Source organism: Girardinichthys multiradiatus, chromosome 8, assembly GCF_021462225.1.
Source record: "Girardinichthys multiradiatus isolate DD_20200921_A chromosome 8, DD_fGirMul_XY1, whole genome shotgun sequence".
In the NCBI taxonomy this organism is placed as follows: Eukaryota; Metazoa; Chordata; class Actinopteri; order Cyprinodontiformes; family Goodeidae; genus Girardinichthys; species Girardinichthys multiradiatus.
The window spans coordinates 10,984,547-11,002,246 of NC_061801.1; the positions used below are offsets into that span (position 1 = coordinate 10,984,547).

At 42.3% G+C, this 17,700-nt stretch overlaps 1 protein-coding gene across 2 annotated transcripts in view; it reads left to right on the plus strand.

The window, feature by feature from the left end:
• Positions 1 to 292: 292 nt before the first annotated feature.
• Positions 293 to 17,700, plus strand: part of jmy (junction mediating and regulatory protein, p53 cofactor) — a 40,439-nt gene continuing 23,031 nt past the window's right edge. Inside the window, exon 1 of one of the 2 annotated variants that reach the window (XM_047373317.1) lies at positions 293 to 2,351. In XM_047373317.1, coding sequence (XP_047229273.1) covers positions 1,497 to 2,351 — 855 coding nt within the window. In that variant the 5' untranslated portion in view covers positions 293 to 1,496. The remainder of the gene's footprint in view (positions 2,352 to 17,700) is intronic. The other variant, XM_047373318.1, reaches the window with a different exon arrangement.

A 17,700-nucleotide genomic window follows, 5' to 3' on the forward strand; every position in this document is an offset into this window, starting at 1 on the left:
GGGGGTCAGATAATAAAAACAGAAAATACACGAGCATTAAGACGAAAAGAACATAAGCAATGTTTCTACTCAATGTGATAAAAAGGAATACAAACTGGTAACGATTTGCTTCCATAATTTTGGTCCACTTTGCTTGCTATATGCATCAATTGGCCGACAGAACGTGCTGTACGTAATTGCGTCATGGATTTGCCCACGTGTAGATGTTTATGCTCCTCGTGCACGTCGGCTGAAGGAGGAAAGGAGGTTTAACAAAGTCCGAGTGCGCTTGAGACAAATTAAAAAACATTCAAATAAATTACTTACAATAAAATATGAGATATTACTGGTACATTATGTATAGTCTTTGTATTTTATTAAAATAAACCTCGAAAAAAAAAGGCATAACCTTGTGCTGCCTTCACGGGACATGGGATAGATCCAGATGGTCTTTGACTAAAAGGCTTAAAGCAAAAAAATACTTTCAGTGGCTCTCGGTTGTGAAGATTTTAATAGTTCCACAGTAAATCATTACCTCTAGACAGATAATTAAAATACAAACAATCCATGAGGATACAAACTCTTAGTTCGATTTAATAAAGACACCGTGGGTCCTGTAGAAGACAGGACAAATTTACAAGAAAGCTAAAACGCCAATTATTCCACATCTTTGAATAAAACCTAACGTCCTCCATTTTCTCTACTATTTCGCCTCTTTGAAATGGTAACCTGTCTGTGGTGCTTTTAATTAAATAAGATCAATACAACTGTCTTGACTCAGTTTAGCAAGCTCACCATACTGTTTGTCAAATCATCTCTTTTAAAGGTCCATATAAACATGTAAAATATAGGACAGCATTGCTGAGAACAGTAAAAACAAACAAAACAGTGATAGAAAAATCAAAAAGACCGTTATTAAGGAGTGAGGTAAAATACATTTAGATTGAAGATAGCGGTTTTTTATTTGAAATGATGAACAAAAATCATTAAACACTGTTTTTCCGATTAAACTGGGGACACTGAACGTAACATGTGGCGTGTTAAACCCCTCCCCGGATTTGACCGACACGCACGCACCTTGTGCTTGTAAACAGAAGCTCACACGTGACGCAGGGAGCAGAACCAAGTCGCGCGACCGCATTGTCTAATCGGACAAAGGAGCTCGAGCTTCGGCCAGGTGAGCGGCCAGGTGTTATGGCAACCGACGCTATGTGCCGCAACACGAAGCAGAGTTTTTGCTCTTTTAAAGACCGACGTCTGGTTACGCGTTTTGTCGCTTGAACTTAATGTCTGAACCGCAAGTCCTGAAGCTCGGTGGGATAACGTCGTTCTCTGCGTGTTCGCTGCTCTCACGCACGCAGCGGGGTTAACTGGAGAGCCTTTGTTGTTTCAACGCTAAATCTGGCTGATATTCTGTGGCGCTGTCGTCAACTAGCAGTAGCCTTTAGCCTCGACGTCAGAACAAATTTATTTCCGAACAACATCCATCCGTGTGTGTTATTTATTGGCTGGATGAGATGTCATTCGCCATGGAGGATAATTTGGAGTCCGGATGGGTGTCAGTCCGACCCAGAGTGTTCGACGAGAAAGAGAGGCATAAATTTGTTTTCATCGTGGCCTGGAACGACATCGAGGGAAAGTTCGCCATAACCTGCCACAACAGAACCGTCCAGAAACGGAACACTTTTCTGGACCTGGATTGTAGCCCCGCTGCTGCGCTTCCCGTCCCCGCTGCTGCTAAAAGTCCGGCCAAAGCGAAAAAAGATGAAGCCTGTCAAGCTGTTGAAGTTAGACCGCACTCTGTCCCGACAGGAAAAACCACAACAGACACCGGAGCTGGAGACACAAAGGCTTTAAAAGACGACAGGTTAAAGGCATTCGAGTGCGTTAGTCACACATTAGGGTCCTGGAATATTGTGACGTCTAAGGAGATGGATTTGGAGATCCTGGACTCAGTGGATGTTCCTTCGCCTCCTGAAGATGCAGACCCAGGAGACGGTGAGACTAACCTCCGCGAGGACTTCAGCTGGGCCGCCCTGTTCTCCTTCCAGGACCTGCGAGCGGCCCATCAGCAACTGTGCGCCGTGAACTCGAATCTGGAGCCTTGCCTCCCCTCATTCCCCGAGGAGCAATCCGGCGTGTGGACGGTGCTGTTCGGTGCCAGGGGGATGTCGCAGCGGGAGACGGACGCGCTGTGCTACCAGCTGCAGGTGTACCTGGGTCATGCCCTGGACACCTGCGGCTGGAAGATCCTCTCTCAGGTGCTTTTCTCCGAGAGTGACGACACAGAGGAGTACTACGAGAGCCTGAGTGAGCTGAGGCAGAAAGGCTATGAGGATGCACTGGAGACGGCCAAAAGGCGCATGCAGGAGGTAAGTTATGTTTTTTTTTTTATAGTTTACCTTTAAAAACCTCATCATTTAATGACATGGGATGCTTTAATTATACCAAAACACATATGTGTGCTGTTTATGATCAACATTTACATTGTTGAGCCCCCTGTTCTCCGGACACCCTCCCCCCACCACCCCCCCCACCCATGGTCTACCATCTGTTGCTGCACACTCAGAGAGCAGTAATATGATCTGGTCTGGCCAGACATCCCACTCCAGTTGGCTGAATAGTAAGGAGGAAGTTACATAGAAACATAGGAGAACAAATGGAGGTGGGGTTACACAGTGATGTGTCACCACAGCTGTTGGCTTTGTTTCAGTGTTATCCCACATAACTGAAGACATTTATTTCGTCTAACTAGCATGGGAATAAAAGCTGCCAACATTTTTAGTTTTCTCTGTGTCAAATATCGCCTTCCTGTTGAAGCAAACTATAGGGCATTCCTAAAGTATTTATACCAGTTTTATACCAACGTTTACATTTTTTCGTGTTGCAACTAACCATACTCAGCGGATAGTGGGATTTCAAAGCAAAGCATAATAGCGAAGTGGATGGAAAATTGTTTAAATATGAAAAAAAAAAAAAAAGTGGTCTACATTCAGATTTGGCCCCATTTGTTCTGAAATCCTGTAATGTAAATCAGCTGGCTTTAGAAGTCAATACAGTAAATAAAGTCCTTTTTCTTAAATGTTTTGAACCACCTTTCGCTACATTCCCACAGCATGATGCTGCCACCGCCATTTCTCTTGCCCCTTCCATGAGAGCCACGGAGTGTACAGAAGGTGTAAAGGAAGCTGAATAGATATTCACCCCACTTATAAGGAGCCTGTTCCTTATCCTTTCACAATTATGTACTCGTTTGTGTTTGTGACGGGACAAAATTTGAACTACTTCAAATGCATGTAAGTACTTTAATAAGTACCTGTGAAATCGAAGTAAAAAAGCAGTTGTAAAGACGTGTTTGATGGAGCAGAAATGAAGCCGATGGCGAGTCGTTCATCACCCTAGCTATGTTCAACTAGTTGATTCGCAAACAGCTGAAGTGAAGGCTCGGCCACACCAAAATAACCTGCGGAGTGAATAAGAGACTCGTATACAGGTCCTTCTCAAAAAATTAGCATATTGTGATAAAGTTCATTATTTTCTATAATGTCATGATGAAAATTTAACGTTCATATATTTTAGATTCATTGCACACTAACTGAAATATTTCAGGTCTTTTATTGTCTTAATACGGATGATTTTGGCATACAGCTCATGAAAACCCAAAATTCCTATCTCACAAAATTAGCATATTTCATCCGACCAATAAAAGAAAAGTGTTTTTAATACAAACAACGTCAACCTTCAAATAATCATGTACAGTTATGCACTCAATACTTGGTCGGGAATCCTTTGGCAGAAATGACTGCTTCAATGCGGCGTGGCATGGAGGCAATCAGCCTGTGGCACTGCTGAGGTCTTATGGAGGCCCAGGATGCTTCGATAGCGGCCTTTAGCTCATCCAGAGAGTTGGGTCTTGAGTCTCTCAACGTTCTCTTCACAATATCCCACAGATTCTCTATAGGGTTCAGGTCAGGAGAGTTGGCAGGCCAATTGAGCACAGTGATACCATGGTCAGTAAACCATTTACCAGTAGTTTTGGCACTGTGAGCAGGTGCCAGGTCGTGCTGAAAAATGAAATCTTCATCTCCATAAAGCTTTTCAGCAGATGGAAGCATGAAGTGCTCCAAAATCTCCTGATAGCTAGCTGCATTGACCCTGCCCTTGATAAAACACAGTGGACCAACACCAGCAGCTGACACGGCACCCCAGACCATCACTGACTGTGGGTACTTGACACTGGACTTCTGGCATTTTGGCATTTCCTTCTCCCCAGTCTTCCTCCAGACTCTGGCACCTTGATTTCCGAATGACATGCAGAATTTGCTTTCATCCGAAAAAAGTACTTTGGACCACTGAGCAACAGTCCAGTGCTGCTTCTCTGTAGCCCAGGTCTGGGGAATGCGGCACCTGTAGCCCATTCCCTGCACACGCCTGTGCACGGTGGCTCTGGATGTTTCTACTCCAGACTCAGTCCACTGCTTCCGCAGGTCCCCCAAGGTCTGGAATCGGCCCTTCTCCACAATCTTCCTCAGGGTCCGGTCACCTCTTCTCGTTGTGCAGCGTTTTCTGCCACACTTTTTCCTTCCCACAGACTTTCCACTGAGGTGCCTTGATACAGCACTCTGGGAACAGCCTATTTGTTCAGAAATTTCTTTCTGTGTCTTATCCTCTTGCTTGAGGGTGTCAATAGTGGCCTTCTGGACAGCAGTCAGGTCGGCAGTCTTACCCATGATTGGGGTTTTGAGTGATGAACCAGGCTGGGAGTTTTAAAGGCCTCAGGAATCTTTTGCAAGTGTTTAGAGTTAACTCGTTGATTCAGATGATTAGGTTCATAGCTCGTTTAGAGACCCTTTTAATGATATGCTAATTTTGTGAGATAGGAATTTTGGGTTTTCATGAGCTGTATGCCAAAATCATCCGTATTAAGACAATAAAAGACCTGAAATATTTCAGTTAGTGTGCAATGAATCTAAAATATATGAATGTTAAATTTTCATCATGACATTATGGAAAATAATGAACTTTATCACAATATGCTAATTTTTTGAGAAGGACCTGTATTTATAGGTGATACGTCGGTCTTTTCTGACACACATTTTTAGAGCTAATGGCAACAAACTTGTTTTATCGGCTCATTTTCTAGGTCCAACCTGCATTAACATCTGACTATGGCTGACAGATCTTTCAGGATGCAGCTATTTTTCAGAGGCTTTTTGTTAGGTGGTTTCTTTAGTGATTCTCTGTCATTTCAAGTGGCTTGCTTTGGTTCCCGATCCCACAATGCAGTGTGGGAATTCTGTTGGCGTTTTTATCATCAAACTAGTCCCCTACATCTTTACTACAGTATTTATTTCTGAAAGCTGAAATCATACCTGATCTGCTCTCAGCAGTGCTGTTAATTGTTTTAAGAAGCCAACAGTTCTTCTCTGGTGGTCTGTCGTAGCACAAGTGGGGTAAGAATTTCTTCCTGTCTGTTGTAGTTCACAAGTAAAAATGGCACACCTGCGAGGCTTTTGTTGGTCACGTCAAATTTAGATTTCTCAGCCACATTCGTCTTGATTCCTTGTTTGATATCAGCTGATGTCTGGATATTTCTGAACTTTGAAAGCACAGACAAAAAAACAAGAAATTTAGCTAAACTGCAAACCAGTTAGTTCAATAAGGTAGCTTCCTGCACATGATTAGGCGCTAAAACAAGCTTCTTTACTGCAGCTGCCACATTCATTCAAAGAATTGGAATCGAGAATGGCAAGGTCTGCTTGGCTGCATTATCTAGTGGGATATCTCATATTTTAAGGGCCATGCATGTCAATTCTATATGCCAGTGATATATTTGTAATGTCTGATAGACTTTTACTGTCCTTAATGTTCACATTTGATGTATAATGTTATTGGGCGCAATGCTTAAGCTCACAAAGAGAGTTGGAGAGTTTATGGTTAAGTAAAGAAGAAGAAGAAGAAATAAGAATCTGGGCAAAGTGGGATAATTGTTATCAATGTCATCATCGCTATATTTAGCAACAGAATATAGCGATGATTCTATTACCAAATATAATATTCAATTCAGTTTTATTTATATACCGCCAATTCACAACACATGTTGTCTCAAGGCACTTCACAACAGTCAGGTACATACAGTACATTCCAATTAATTCTAACCATTGAACAGTGCAGTCGGAGTTAGCTTTTTATTCAAATTGGATAAAAAACTTTTCTGTCTAAGGAAACCCAGCAGATTGCATCCAGTCAGTGACTTGCAGCATTCCCTCCTCCTGGATGAGCATGTAGAGACAGTGGACAGTCACTGGCGTTGACTTTGCAGCAATCTCTCATACTGAGCATGTATGTAGCGACAGTGGAGAGGAAAAACTCCCTTTTAACAGGAAGAAACCTCCAGCAGAACCAGGCTCAGTGTGAGCGGCCATCTGCCACGACCGACTGGGGGTTAGACAGAACAGAGCAGAGACACAAAAAGAACAAAGAAGCACTGATCCAGAAGTACTTTCTATGGGAAGGAAAAGTAAATGTTAATGGATGTAGCTCCTTTAGTTGTCCCACCTAGAAAGAAAGAACAGATAAACTCTGAACCAGTTTTCAAGGTTAGAGTAGCACATATAATTAGTTACAGTAAAAGCTCAGTCAATTTCCATGTCTAGGAGAGAGAAAGGGTTAAACACTAAAAGACAGGGCTATGTGGATCATCGGTAGAGGGTGAGCATTAAGTTGTTGTCAGCAGAAGCTCGGACGATTCCCCTCTCCAGAAAGGTGTCACAGGTAGACACAGAGCCAGGCCAGGTGTAGCTTCTAGGAAGAGAAAAGAGAGAACAAGGTTAAAAGCTGAAATAACAGCAAACAATGCAAAATTGGAGAGTAGTGTGAGAATGTAGCGAAGAGGGTGAAAGTGGTCATTATGTCCTCCAGCAGCCTAAGCCTATAGCAGCATAACTACACAGATAGTTTCAGTTCAGATTATTTAGTTAAACGGCGCTTATTTACAACAATGTCGTCTCAAGGCACCTCACAAAGGGTCCCACTGATGGTCATTGTTATACTAAAACCCACAAGGATTGGGGTACCTCTCTCTCTGTCAGACTGATTATAACCATTGGAAAAGAGAAGGGGTCACACAGGTAGCAGAAATGGAGGGTGTGTTTGCACCTCAACCATAACTGAGCCGAATATGTATTATATCCACTAGCAGTTCAGTTAAGTGCCTTTAACCGTACACACGTTCCTATGGTACACTAGTCTGCTGTGCTGTACTTGAAAATACAGAAAAATAACCTTCCTTCACAGGAGTTTGTATTCAAGATGGAATTTACAGAAACCTTAAACAAACATAAACATTGGATGGATGGATGGAAAGAAACTACATTTATACAATGGGACATGAATAAAGTATGGAAAACATTTCAACTCTAGCCTGCTCCGGAAGCTGTAGGAATCCTGTAAGTTGTCTCTTTTAGTTCAGGATCATCAGTTAAGGTATTCATTACTGAAATAATTTGATTTTAAAGAGTATGAAAGTTGCAGCTGGCTGTCTTTTATTCAAGCTGGACCAATTAAATTCAGTTCAGTTTGTTGCAGCTTCTGCTCTTGGGTTTAGTGGGTTTTTTTGTGTTTTTATTTTTATTTTTATAAAGGGCACCGACAATTAGAACCTAGCAAATATTTCATGTTTCCATTTTCTGAACATCAGATTATCTTTACTTGGGATTTAACATATTGCCTGTACTTAAAATCATTTGTTTTTTACAGTAACTATTGACATAGCCCAACATCTGTGAGAAACCCACTTTTGGATCTAATGTTGCCTCCCATTTAGTCAGAATTAGTTAGGAATGCTATCACACCTCCTTTAACTGCTTTCCAGTTGCAAGCTGGAAACCAGTGGTATGTGCTAATTGAGCTCAGTGAGCAGGCTACCAGTTGTTTGCAATGCAGGCCCATAACATTGTGTTTCTTAAAGGCACACAAACGTTCACAAACAAATGTTGGGACATGTTGATTTAATGACACACAAACTGTCAAAAGTACAAATAAACAGTTATTGCTGCAACTTTCACTAACGTTTAATATACACAGCACCCATAAGAAATTTAGAGGTGGATTTGTCCTATAAAGTTTTCATATTTTATCCAACAGGTATGGACACAAAATCAGAAACATATCACAGTATTGTAGTTGGGCTCACCTTTTGTGAAACTTGGCAACTACAGCGGTAATATTTACTCTGTTTTATTGGATTGCACATGTTTCTGTTTTTCAGGACAGTGAGTACCTTCCTAGTAAACCTGTACTCTAGGCGGTGTGAGGGTGTACTGACCTGGTCCCAGTGTCTAATCGGGTTGAGACAGGATAAGAAAGAGGACCGACTGTTTTTACTCTTGTTTAACTAAACTGTTGGTTGAGAAATGTATCAATGCACTTCCAAAGCAATCTGCAATTTTCTAGCTTTCTTGGGAAAATCCTAATAAATTGAGTTGCAATATTAATCAGCACACATTCTTGTAAAATATAGAAGAACTGTCAAATATTTCTAGCTAAAATGTTTTTACTTTTCATTAAGGCAATATCGGCTTTTGCCTGATTGGTTAGTTAATCTGGAGCAGCTGCAGGCTTAAGAAGTGTTTTTTTTTTTTTTAATTGCTGCACTGTCTGTCTGGTTTTATCACCCTCACTCTGAGAGACGGTGTCAGTGTCCAGACCTTGTTCTGACAGATAACTGGGCCAGACAGGACCAGAGCCACTTTGACCATCTTTTCTAATCTCTGACCTTCAAGAAACCCAAACCAGGTCACTACGTGATACTGGTGGAGGAAAATGTTTCCTGACTCGCTCCTCCAAAACACCCAAAGTGGCTCAATAATATTTAGATCTGGTGACTGTGCAGGCCATGGGAGATGTTCAACTTCACTTTCATGTTCATCAAACCAATCTTTCACCAGTCTTGCTGTGTGTATTGGTGCATTGTCATCCTGATACACGCCTTCAGGATACAATGTTTGAACCATTGGATGCACATGGTCCTCAAGAATGGTTCGGTAGTCCTTGGCAGTGATGCGCCCATCTAGCACAAGTATTGGGCCAAGGGAATGCCATGATATGGCAGCCCAAACCATCACTGATCCACCCCTATGCTTCACTCTGAGCATGCAACAGTCTGGGTGGTACGCTTCTTTGGGGCTTCTCCACACCGCAACTAGCCGGATGTGGGGAAAACGGTAAAGGTGGACTCATCAGAGAACAATACATGTTTCACATTGTCCACAGCCCAAGATTTGCGCTCCTTGCACCATTGAAACCGACGTTTTGGCATTGACATGAGTGACCAAAGGTTTGGCTATAGCAGCCCGGCCGTGTATATTGACCCTGTGGAGCTCCCGACGGACAGTTCTGGTGGAAACAGGAGAGTTGAGGTGCACATTTAATTCTGCCATGATTTGGGCAGCCGTGGTTTTATGTTTTTTGGATACAATCCGGGTTAGCTTCTGAACATCCCTTTCAGACAGCTTCCTCTTGCGTCCACAGTCAATCCTGTTGGATGTGGTTCGTCCTTCTTGGTGGTGTGCTGACATTACCCGGGATACCGTGGCTCTTGATACATCACAAAGACTTGCTGTCTTGGTCACAGATGCGCCAGCAAGACGTGCACCAACACAATATTTTGAGCAAAACTGTGCTCTTACCCTGCTAATTGAACCTTCACACTCTGCTCTTACTAGTGCAATGTGCAATCAATGAAGACTGGCTACCAGGCTGGTCCAATTTAGCCATGAAACCTCCCACACTAAAATGACAGGTGTTTCAGTTTCATTGTCCAACCCTTGTAGTTGTGTGTATATATACAGTGCAGACCAAAAGTTTGGACACACCTTCTCATTCAAAGAGTTTTCTTTATTTTCATGACTATGAATATTGTAGCTTCACATTGACGGCATCAAAACTATGAATTAACACATGTGGAATTATATACTGAACAAAAAAGTGTGAAACAACTGAAAATATGTCTTATATTCTAGGTTCTTCAAAGTAACCACCTTTTGCTGTGATTACTGCTACGCACACTCTTGGCATTCTGTTGATGAGCTTCAAGAGGTAGTCACCTGAATTGGTTTTCCAACAGTCTTGAAGGAGTTCCCAAAGATGCTTAGCACTTGTTGGCCCTTTTGCCTTCACTCTGCGGTCCAGCTCACCCCAAACCATCTCGATTGGGTTCAGGTCCGGTGACTGTGGAGGATGGAGGACAGATCATCTGGCGCAGCACCCCATCACTCTCGTTCTTGGTCAAATAGCCCTTACACAGCCTGGAGGTGTGTTTGGGGTCATGGTCCTGTTGAAAAATAAATGATGATCGAACTAAACGCAAACCGGATGGAATAGCATGCCGCTGCAAGATGCTGTGGTAGCCATGCTGGTTCAGTATGCCTTCAATTTTGAATAAATCCCCAACAGTGTCACCAGCAAATCACCCCCACACCATCACACCTCCTCCTCCATGCTTCACGGTGGGAACCAGGCATGTAGAGTCCATCCGTTCACCTCTTCTGCGCCGCACAAAGACACGGTGGTTGGAACCAAAGATCTCAAACTTGGACTCATCAGACCAAAGCACAGATTTCCACTGGTCTAATGTCCATTCCTTGTGTTCTTTAGCCCAAACAAGTCTCTTCTGCTTGTTGCCTGTCCTCAGCAGTGGTTTCCTAGCAGCTATTTTACCATGAAGGCCTGTTTCACACAGTCTCCTCTTAACAGTTGTTCTAGAGATGTGTCTGCTGCTAGAACTCTGTGTGGCATTGACCTGTTCTCTAATCTGAGCTGCTGTTAACCTGCGATTTCTGAGGCTGGTGACTCGGATGAACTTATCGTCCGCAGTAGAGGTGACTCTTGGTCTTCCTTTCCTGGGACGGTCCTCATGTGAGCCAGTTTCTTTGTAGCGCTTGATGGTTTTTGCAACTGCACGTGGGGACACTTTCAATGATGGCCACTCGTTTTTCTTTACTTAGCTGCTATTTTCTTGCCATAATACAAATTCTAACAGTCTATTCAGTAGGACTATCAGCTGTGTAATGTATCCACCTCCTGCACAACACAACTGATGGTCCCAACCCCATTTATAAGGCTTGAAATTCCACTTATTAAACCTGACAGGGCACACATGTGAAGTGGAAACCATTTCAGGTGACTACCTCTTGAAGCTCATTAACAGAATGTCAAGAGTGTGCGGAGCAATAATCAAAGCAAAAGGTGGCTACTTTGAAGAACCTAGAATATAAGACATATTTTCAGTTGTTTCACGATTTTTTGTTCAGTATATAATTCCACGTGTTAATTCATAGTTGTGATGCCTTCAGTGTGAAGCTACAATATTCATAGTCATGAAAATAAAGAAAACTCTTTGAATGAGAAGGTGTGTCCAAAAATTTGGTCTGCACTGTATATATACACACACATACAGGGGTTGGACAATGAAACTGAAACACCTGTCATTTTTGTGTGGGAGGTTTCATGGCTAAATTGGACCAGCCTGGTAGCCAGTCTTCCTTGCACATTGCACCAGTAAGAGCAGAGTGTGAAGGTTCAATTAGCAGGGTAAGAGCACAGTTTTGCTCAAAATATTGAAATGCACACAACAATATGTATGACATACCAGAGTTCAAAAGAGGCCAAATTGTTGGTGCACGTCTTGCTGGCGCATCTGTGACCAAGACAGCAAGTCTTTGTGATGTATCAAGAGCCACGGTATCCAGGGTAATGTCAGCATACCACCAAGAAGGACGAACCACATCCAACAGGATTAACTGTGGATGCAAGAGGAAGCTGTCTGAAAGGGATGTTCGGGTGCTAACCCAGATTGTCTCCAAAAAACATAAAACCACGGCTGCCCAAATCACAGCAGAATTAAATGCGCACCTCAACTCTCCTGTTTCCACCAGAACTGTCCGTCGGGAGCTCCACAGGGTCAATATACGTGGCCGGGCTGCTATAGCCAAACCTTTGATCACTCATGCCAATGCCAAAACGTCGCTTTCAATGGTGCAAGGAGCGCAAATCTTGGGCTGTGGACAATGTGAAACATGTATTGTTCTCTGATGAGTCCACCTTTACTGTTTTCCCCACATCCGGGGGAGTTACGGTGTGGAGAAGCCCCAAAGAAGCGTACCACCCAGACTGTTGCATGCCCAGAGTGAAGCATAGAGGTGGATCAGTGATGGTTTGGGCTGCCATATCATGGCATTCCCTTGGCCCAATACTTGTGCTAGATGGACACTGCCAAGGACTACCGAACCATTCTTGAGGACCATGTGCATCCAATGGTTCAAACATTGTAACCTGAAGGCGGTGCCGTGTATCAGGATGACAATGCACCAATACACACAGCAAGACTGGTGAAAGATTGGTTTGATGAACATGAAAGTGAAGTTGAACATCTCCCATGGCCTGCACAGTCACCAGATCTAAATATTATTGAGCCACTTTGGGGTGTTTTGGAGGAGTGAGTCAGAAATTTTTTCTTCCACCAGTATCACGTAGTGACCTGGCCACTATCCTGCAAGAAGAATGGCTTAAAATCCCTCTGACCACTGTGCAGGACTTGTACAGGTCCTTCTCAAAATATTAGCATATTGCGCGAATTGTAGCCTCAGTTTCCTGTTCTTAGCTGACAGGAGTGGCACCCAGTGTGGTCTTCTGCTGCTTTAGCCCATCTGCCTCAAGGTTCGATGTGTTGTGCGTTCAGAGATGCTCTTCTGCAGGCCTTGGTTGTAACGAGTGGTTATTTGAGTTACTGCTGCCTTTCTATCAGCTCGAACCAGTCTCTCATCTTGACCATGTCTACATGCCTAAATGCATTGAGTTGCTGCCATGTGATTTGCGTTAATGAGCAGTTGGACAGGTGTACCTAATGAAGTGGCCAGTGAATGAAGACTATTCTAAAAGATAATGACGTGATATGTTCTCTACAATCATAAAATACTCTTCACTTAGCTGTTGTCATGCATTCAGTCAGACATCCTTCACTAGGTGGGTGAGCCTATTTATAAGGTCACTGCAAAAGAAGCATTGGGATCCAGGCAAATTCATAGAAGTTGAGTGGAGGGAAAACGTGTGGTAGAAAAAGTTGCACAAACCACAGGGATAGCCGGAGTCTTGAGGATGGATGATTAGAAAGGAAGACCTATTTAAGGAGAATCCCAAGATGTTGCTGAAGGTTACTCTGAAAGCAACTGGGCCAGGATGGTCAATTCATGCAGTTTTCCTGCTACAGGAGCCCTGACCAAGTATTAAAAGCATACAGGTCCTTCTCAAAATATTAGCATATTGTGATAAAGTTCATTATTTTCCATAATGTCATGATGAAAATTTAACATTCATATATTTTACATTCATTGCACACTAACTGAAATATTTCAGGTCTTTTATTGTCTTAATACGGATGATTTTGGCATACAGCTCATGAAAACCAAAAATTCCTATCTCACAAAATTAGCATATCATTAAAAGGGTCTCTAAACGAGCTATGAACCTAATCATCTGAATCAACGAGTTAACTCTGAACACCTGCAAAAGATTCCTGAGGCCTTTAAAACTCCCAGCCTGGTTCATCACTCAAAACCCCAATCATGGGTAAGACTGCCGACCTGACTGCTGTCCAGAAGGCCACTATTGACACCCTCAAGCAAGAGGGTAAGACACAGAAAGACATTTCTGAACGAATAGACTGTTCCCAGAGTGCTGTATCAAGGCACCTCAGTGGGAAGTCTGTGGGAAGGAAAAAGTGTGGCAGAAAACGCTGCACAACGAGAAGAGGTGACCGGACCCTGATGAAGATTGTGGAGAAGGGCCAATTCCAGACCTTGGGGGACCTGCGGAAGCAGTGGACTGAGTCTGGAGTAGAAACATCCAGAGCCACCGTGCACAGGCGTGTGCAGGAAATGGGCTACAGGTGCCGCATTCCCCAGGTCAAGCCACTTTTGAACCAGAAACAGCGGCAGAAGCGCCTGACTTGGGCTACAGAGAAGCAGCACTGAACTGTTGCTCAATGGTCCAAAGTACTTTTTTCGGATGAAAGCAAATTCTGCATGTCATTCGGAAATCAAGGTGCCAGAGTCTGGAGGAAGACTGGGGAGAAGGAAATGCCAAAATGCCAGAAGTCCAGTGTCAAGTACCCACAGTCAGTGATGGTCTGGGGTGCCGTGTCAGCTGCTGGTGTTGGTCCACTGTGTTTTATCAAGGGCAGGGTCAATGCAGCTAGCTATCAGGAGATTGTGGAGCACTTCATGCTTCCATCTGCTGAAAAGCTTTATGGAGATGAAGATTTCATTTTTCAGTACGACCTGGAACCTGCTCACAGTGCCAAAACCATTGGTAAATGGTTTACTGACCATGGTATCACTGTGCTCAATTGGCCTGCCAACTCTCCTGACCTGAACCCCATAGAGAATCTGTGGGATATTGTGAAGAGAACGTTGAGAGACTCAAGACCCAACACTCTGGATGAGCTAAAGGCCACTATCGAAGCATCCTGGGCCTCCATAAGACCTCAGCAGTGCCACAGGCTGATTGCCTCCATGCCACGCCGCATTGAAGCAGTCATTTCTGCAAAAGGATTCCCGACCAAGTATTGAGTGCATAACTGTACATGATTATTTGAAGGTTGACGTTTTTTGTATTAAAAATACTTCTTTTATTGGTCGGATGAAATATGCTAATTTTGTGAGATAGGAATTTTGGGTTTTCATGAGCTGTATGCCACAAACATCCGTATTAAGACAATAAAAGACCTGAAATATTTCAGTTAGTGTGCAATGAATCTAAAATATATGAATGTTAAATTTTCATCATGACATTATGGAAAATAATGAACTTTATCACAATATGCTAATATTTTGAGAAGGACCTGTATATGTCATTCGCAAGACAAATTGACGATGTATTGGCCGCAAAAGGAGGCCCTACACCATACTAATAAATTATTGTGGTCTAAAACCAGGTGTTTGTTTCATTGTCCAACCCCTGTATATATGTATGTATATGTATATATGTGTATATATATGTGTTGGGATTATCAATCTGAGAATATTATTTAATATTAATATTTTAATATTTTATCAAATAATATTTCGGTCTGTTAAGGTTATCCTGTGAATACCAGCCCAGTAAGTCGATGGTATTAGGACAAAATAGAAAGGTGTGAGACGAGCTCTGACATTATTGAACAGCAAAACTCTGCACACACATGGAATGAATTCACACAATTTCTTAAAATACAAGAATGTATTAACAAAAATAAGTCAACTCAAAGTCAAACATATTTCAATCAACAAACTCTTTACTATGCTAAAACAATCCAACTAAACTACCAAGCAGAATTAAAGAATAAGGAAGACTAATGGGCTATGTACAATATAAACAAGTTGATCAAAGATGATTGAGAGCCATGACCAAAAGAGTGATGCAACATTACCATACAATGTTTATGTTTGAGAACCAAGGATTATTTTTAAGAATCTGGAAATGAAGTTAAGTTAGTCTTGGAACTAACTTGGGCAATAATCAGCAAACGTTTAGACAACCATTCACAATGCAAGATCAGATAAAATATTATTTTAATAAAATAATGTTTTAAATAATCTGCTGAGTAAAACCAATCTTCTGGATGACCATTTCTCAACGCTGTCTCATTAGCTGCCTTTATTTATAAAAATAATATTTGAAGAAACATTATTAAGGGAATATTTTGGAAAGAGCCAAATCTTTCTGGAGAAATGGGCTTAATGTTGTTTACGTAGTTATCAGTTTTAGTAAAATGATGTTAGGGACACATTATTTACTGGCAGTTAAGCTAACAAAGAAGCTGCTAGCTTAGCACCAGATTCAAACACACACCTTTAAAAAAATACCGTTAATAAAAGGGTTAAAATGCATAAGCGAGGACGGCGCGTTATGATCAATCTTCTGTTTAAAATCACACTTTAATAAAGTTTGTCTTAACTTTAAAGACACACAAAGAATACAACCTGAGCACGTGTGCTGCAGATAGTCTGCTAGCACCAAGATAGCTGAGTTCAACACAAACAAAACCGAACTTCATAAAATGAAAAACGTTTAGATCATTTCAACTTAAATCACTTCTGTTTTTCTGCCCAAACACTTAACCTCATGAACTGTGGTGAGGAACGTTGTCCAAGCGACGAGGAAGTTTGAAGAGAGCTCTGTGAACAAAGGGTTAGCTTCCAGCTAACCTCCTTAGCTGTGGGGAGTGACGGCCATTCTTTCGGCCGGTCTGTGAACAAACGGTTAGCTTCTAGCTAACCTCTGTTGCTGTGGATGAAAGACGGCCCATTCTGTCCGCTAACCACACTGCACGTTATCGTTACCACGGTGATGGGGTCTCTGCTGTCTTCCTTCCAGAGACCGCTCTGCTCGGCTTCATAGAGACCGCTTCTCTGTAGGGAACCTCTCTGGGACAGTTTGCTTCTGCAGGCCTCAGAGAGAGAAAGTCAAGCCAGGCGTGAACCTTAATTCCCGTTTTTATGAATGAATACTGGGTACACAAACAGTTATTCACTCATACTTAACTTGTGCATATGATCGCGTGATCTTATGACACTCTTGGATCCAGTTGAAGAGTTATGTCTTTTTTGCCAGCAAAGAGACATCAGCGCGTTTGTCTCCCCTATCCGGTCCCTTTCGAAGGCCGTGTGGAAGAGGGCGGATGTAGAAACAGCTGTGCTTTTATTTGGGCAGTGGCGTCACAGGAAGTCCGCAGTTATCCCGTTTCCTGGCTGTGCCAGAAGAAGGTTAATGCACTTTATTTTGAAAAGTTTCAGAAGATTTCGTACCGGAGTTTAATGTTGAAATCCATGGCTGGGTACCAAAATATATATATTTATACAAGCTCCTGAAGAAAGGTCCGACGTTGCTTTTTGAGCTGCCGTGCTTCAAACAAGGCTTCGTTCTCAGTATGTTATTAATCACTACAGTTTATCTTGTTTGCACCCAGAGTTTTTGTTTTTAGTCATAATGATGTAGCTTTGACCCAATGTGACCTTTTGTTTACAGTGCAAAGGTCACATTTGGAAATGTGGGTGTATTTTCTTTTGAGTGACTTTAATGTGTACACATTTCTTGCAGATTTTGCCTCCTGGTCATGTTTGTCAGTGACATGTATAGCCCGATGCTCATGTTACAGAATCAGCACTTTTTAAAGCATTTTTCATTACCGGGGGAGTTCTGTAAGTTTTGTACTTTTAGATTTTAGTTCCACATTAGTAGATGTGTTTGCATTGAATGAGGGACCGTATTTGACCCACTGCTTTTCTTTATATGTACCCAGTCAGATCTGCTCTTTGTAGAGTTAAAATTTAATCATAATACATAAATTTATGTTTCGCTTGAAAAGAATGCTACAGCCTTGCAGGACTGTCTGAATGATTTTGAAATGATAAATTATACAACATTTGATAAACTTGAGTGAAGGAAGAAGCAGTGCTAGTCCTCCATTACCAATGATCTTGATCCTTTGGATGCTTCAGAAACATTCCCCAAACATCTTGGGATCATTTTGGATGCAAATTCTTCATTGGATAAAAAATCCATCAGCGCCTGACTTCTTTTGCTATACACTGCCACACAGCTTCTGTTTTGACATCCTTGTACTGGCTTCCAGAACATTCTGGAATTGAAGTTCAGTTTTATTTGGTTGTTTTTAGGTCCAGC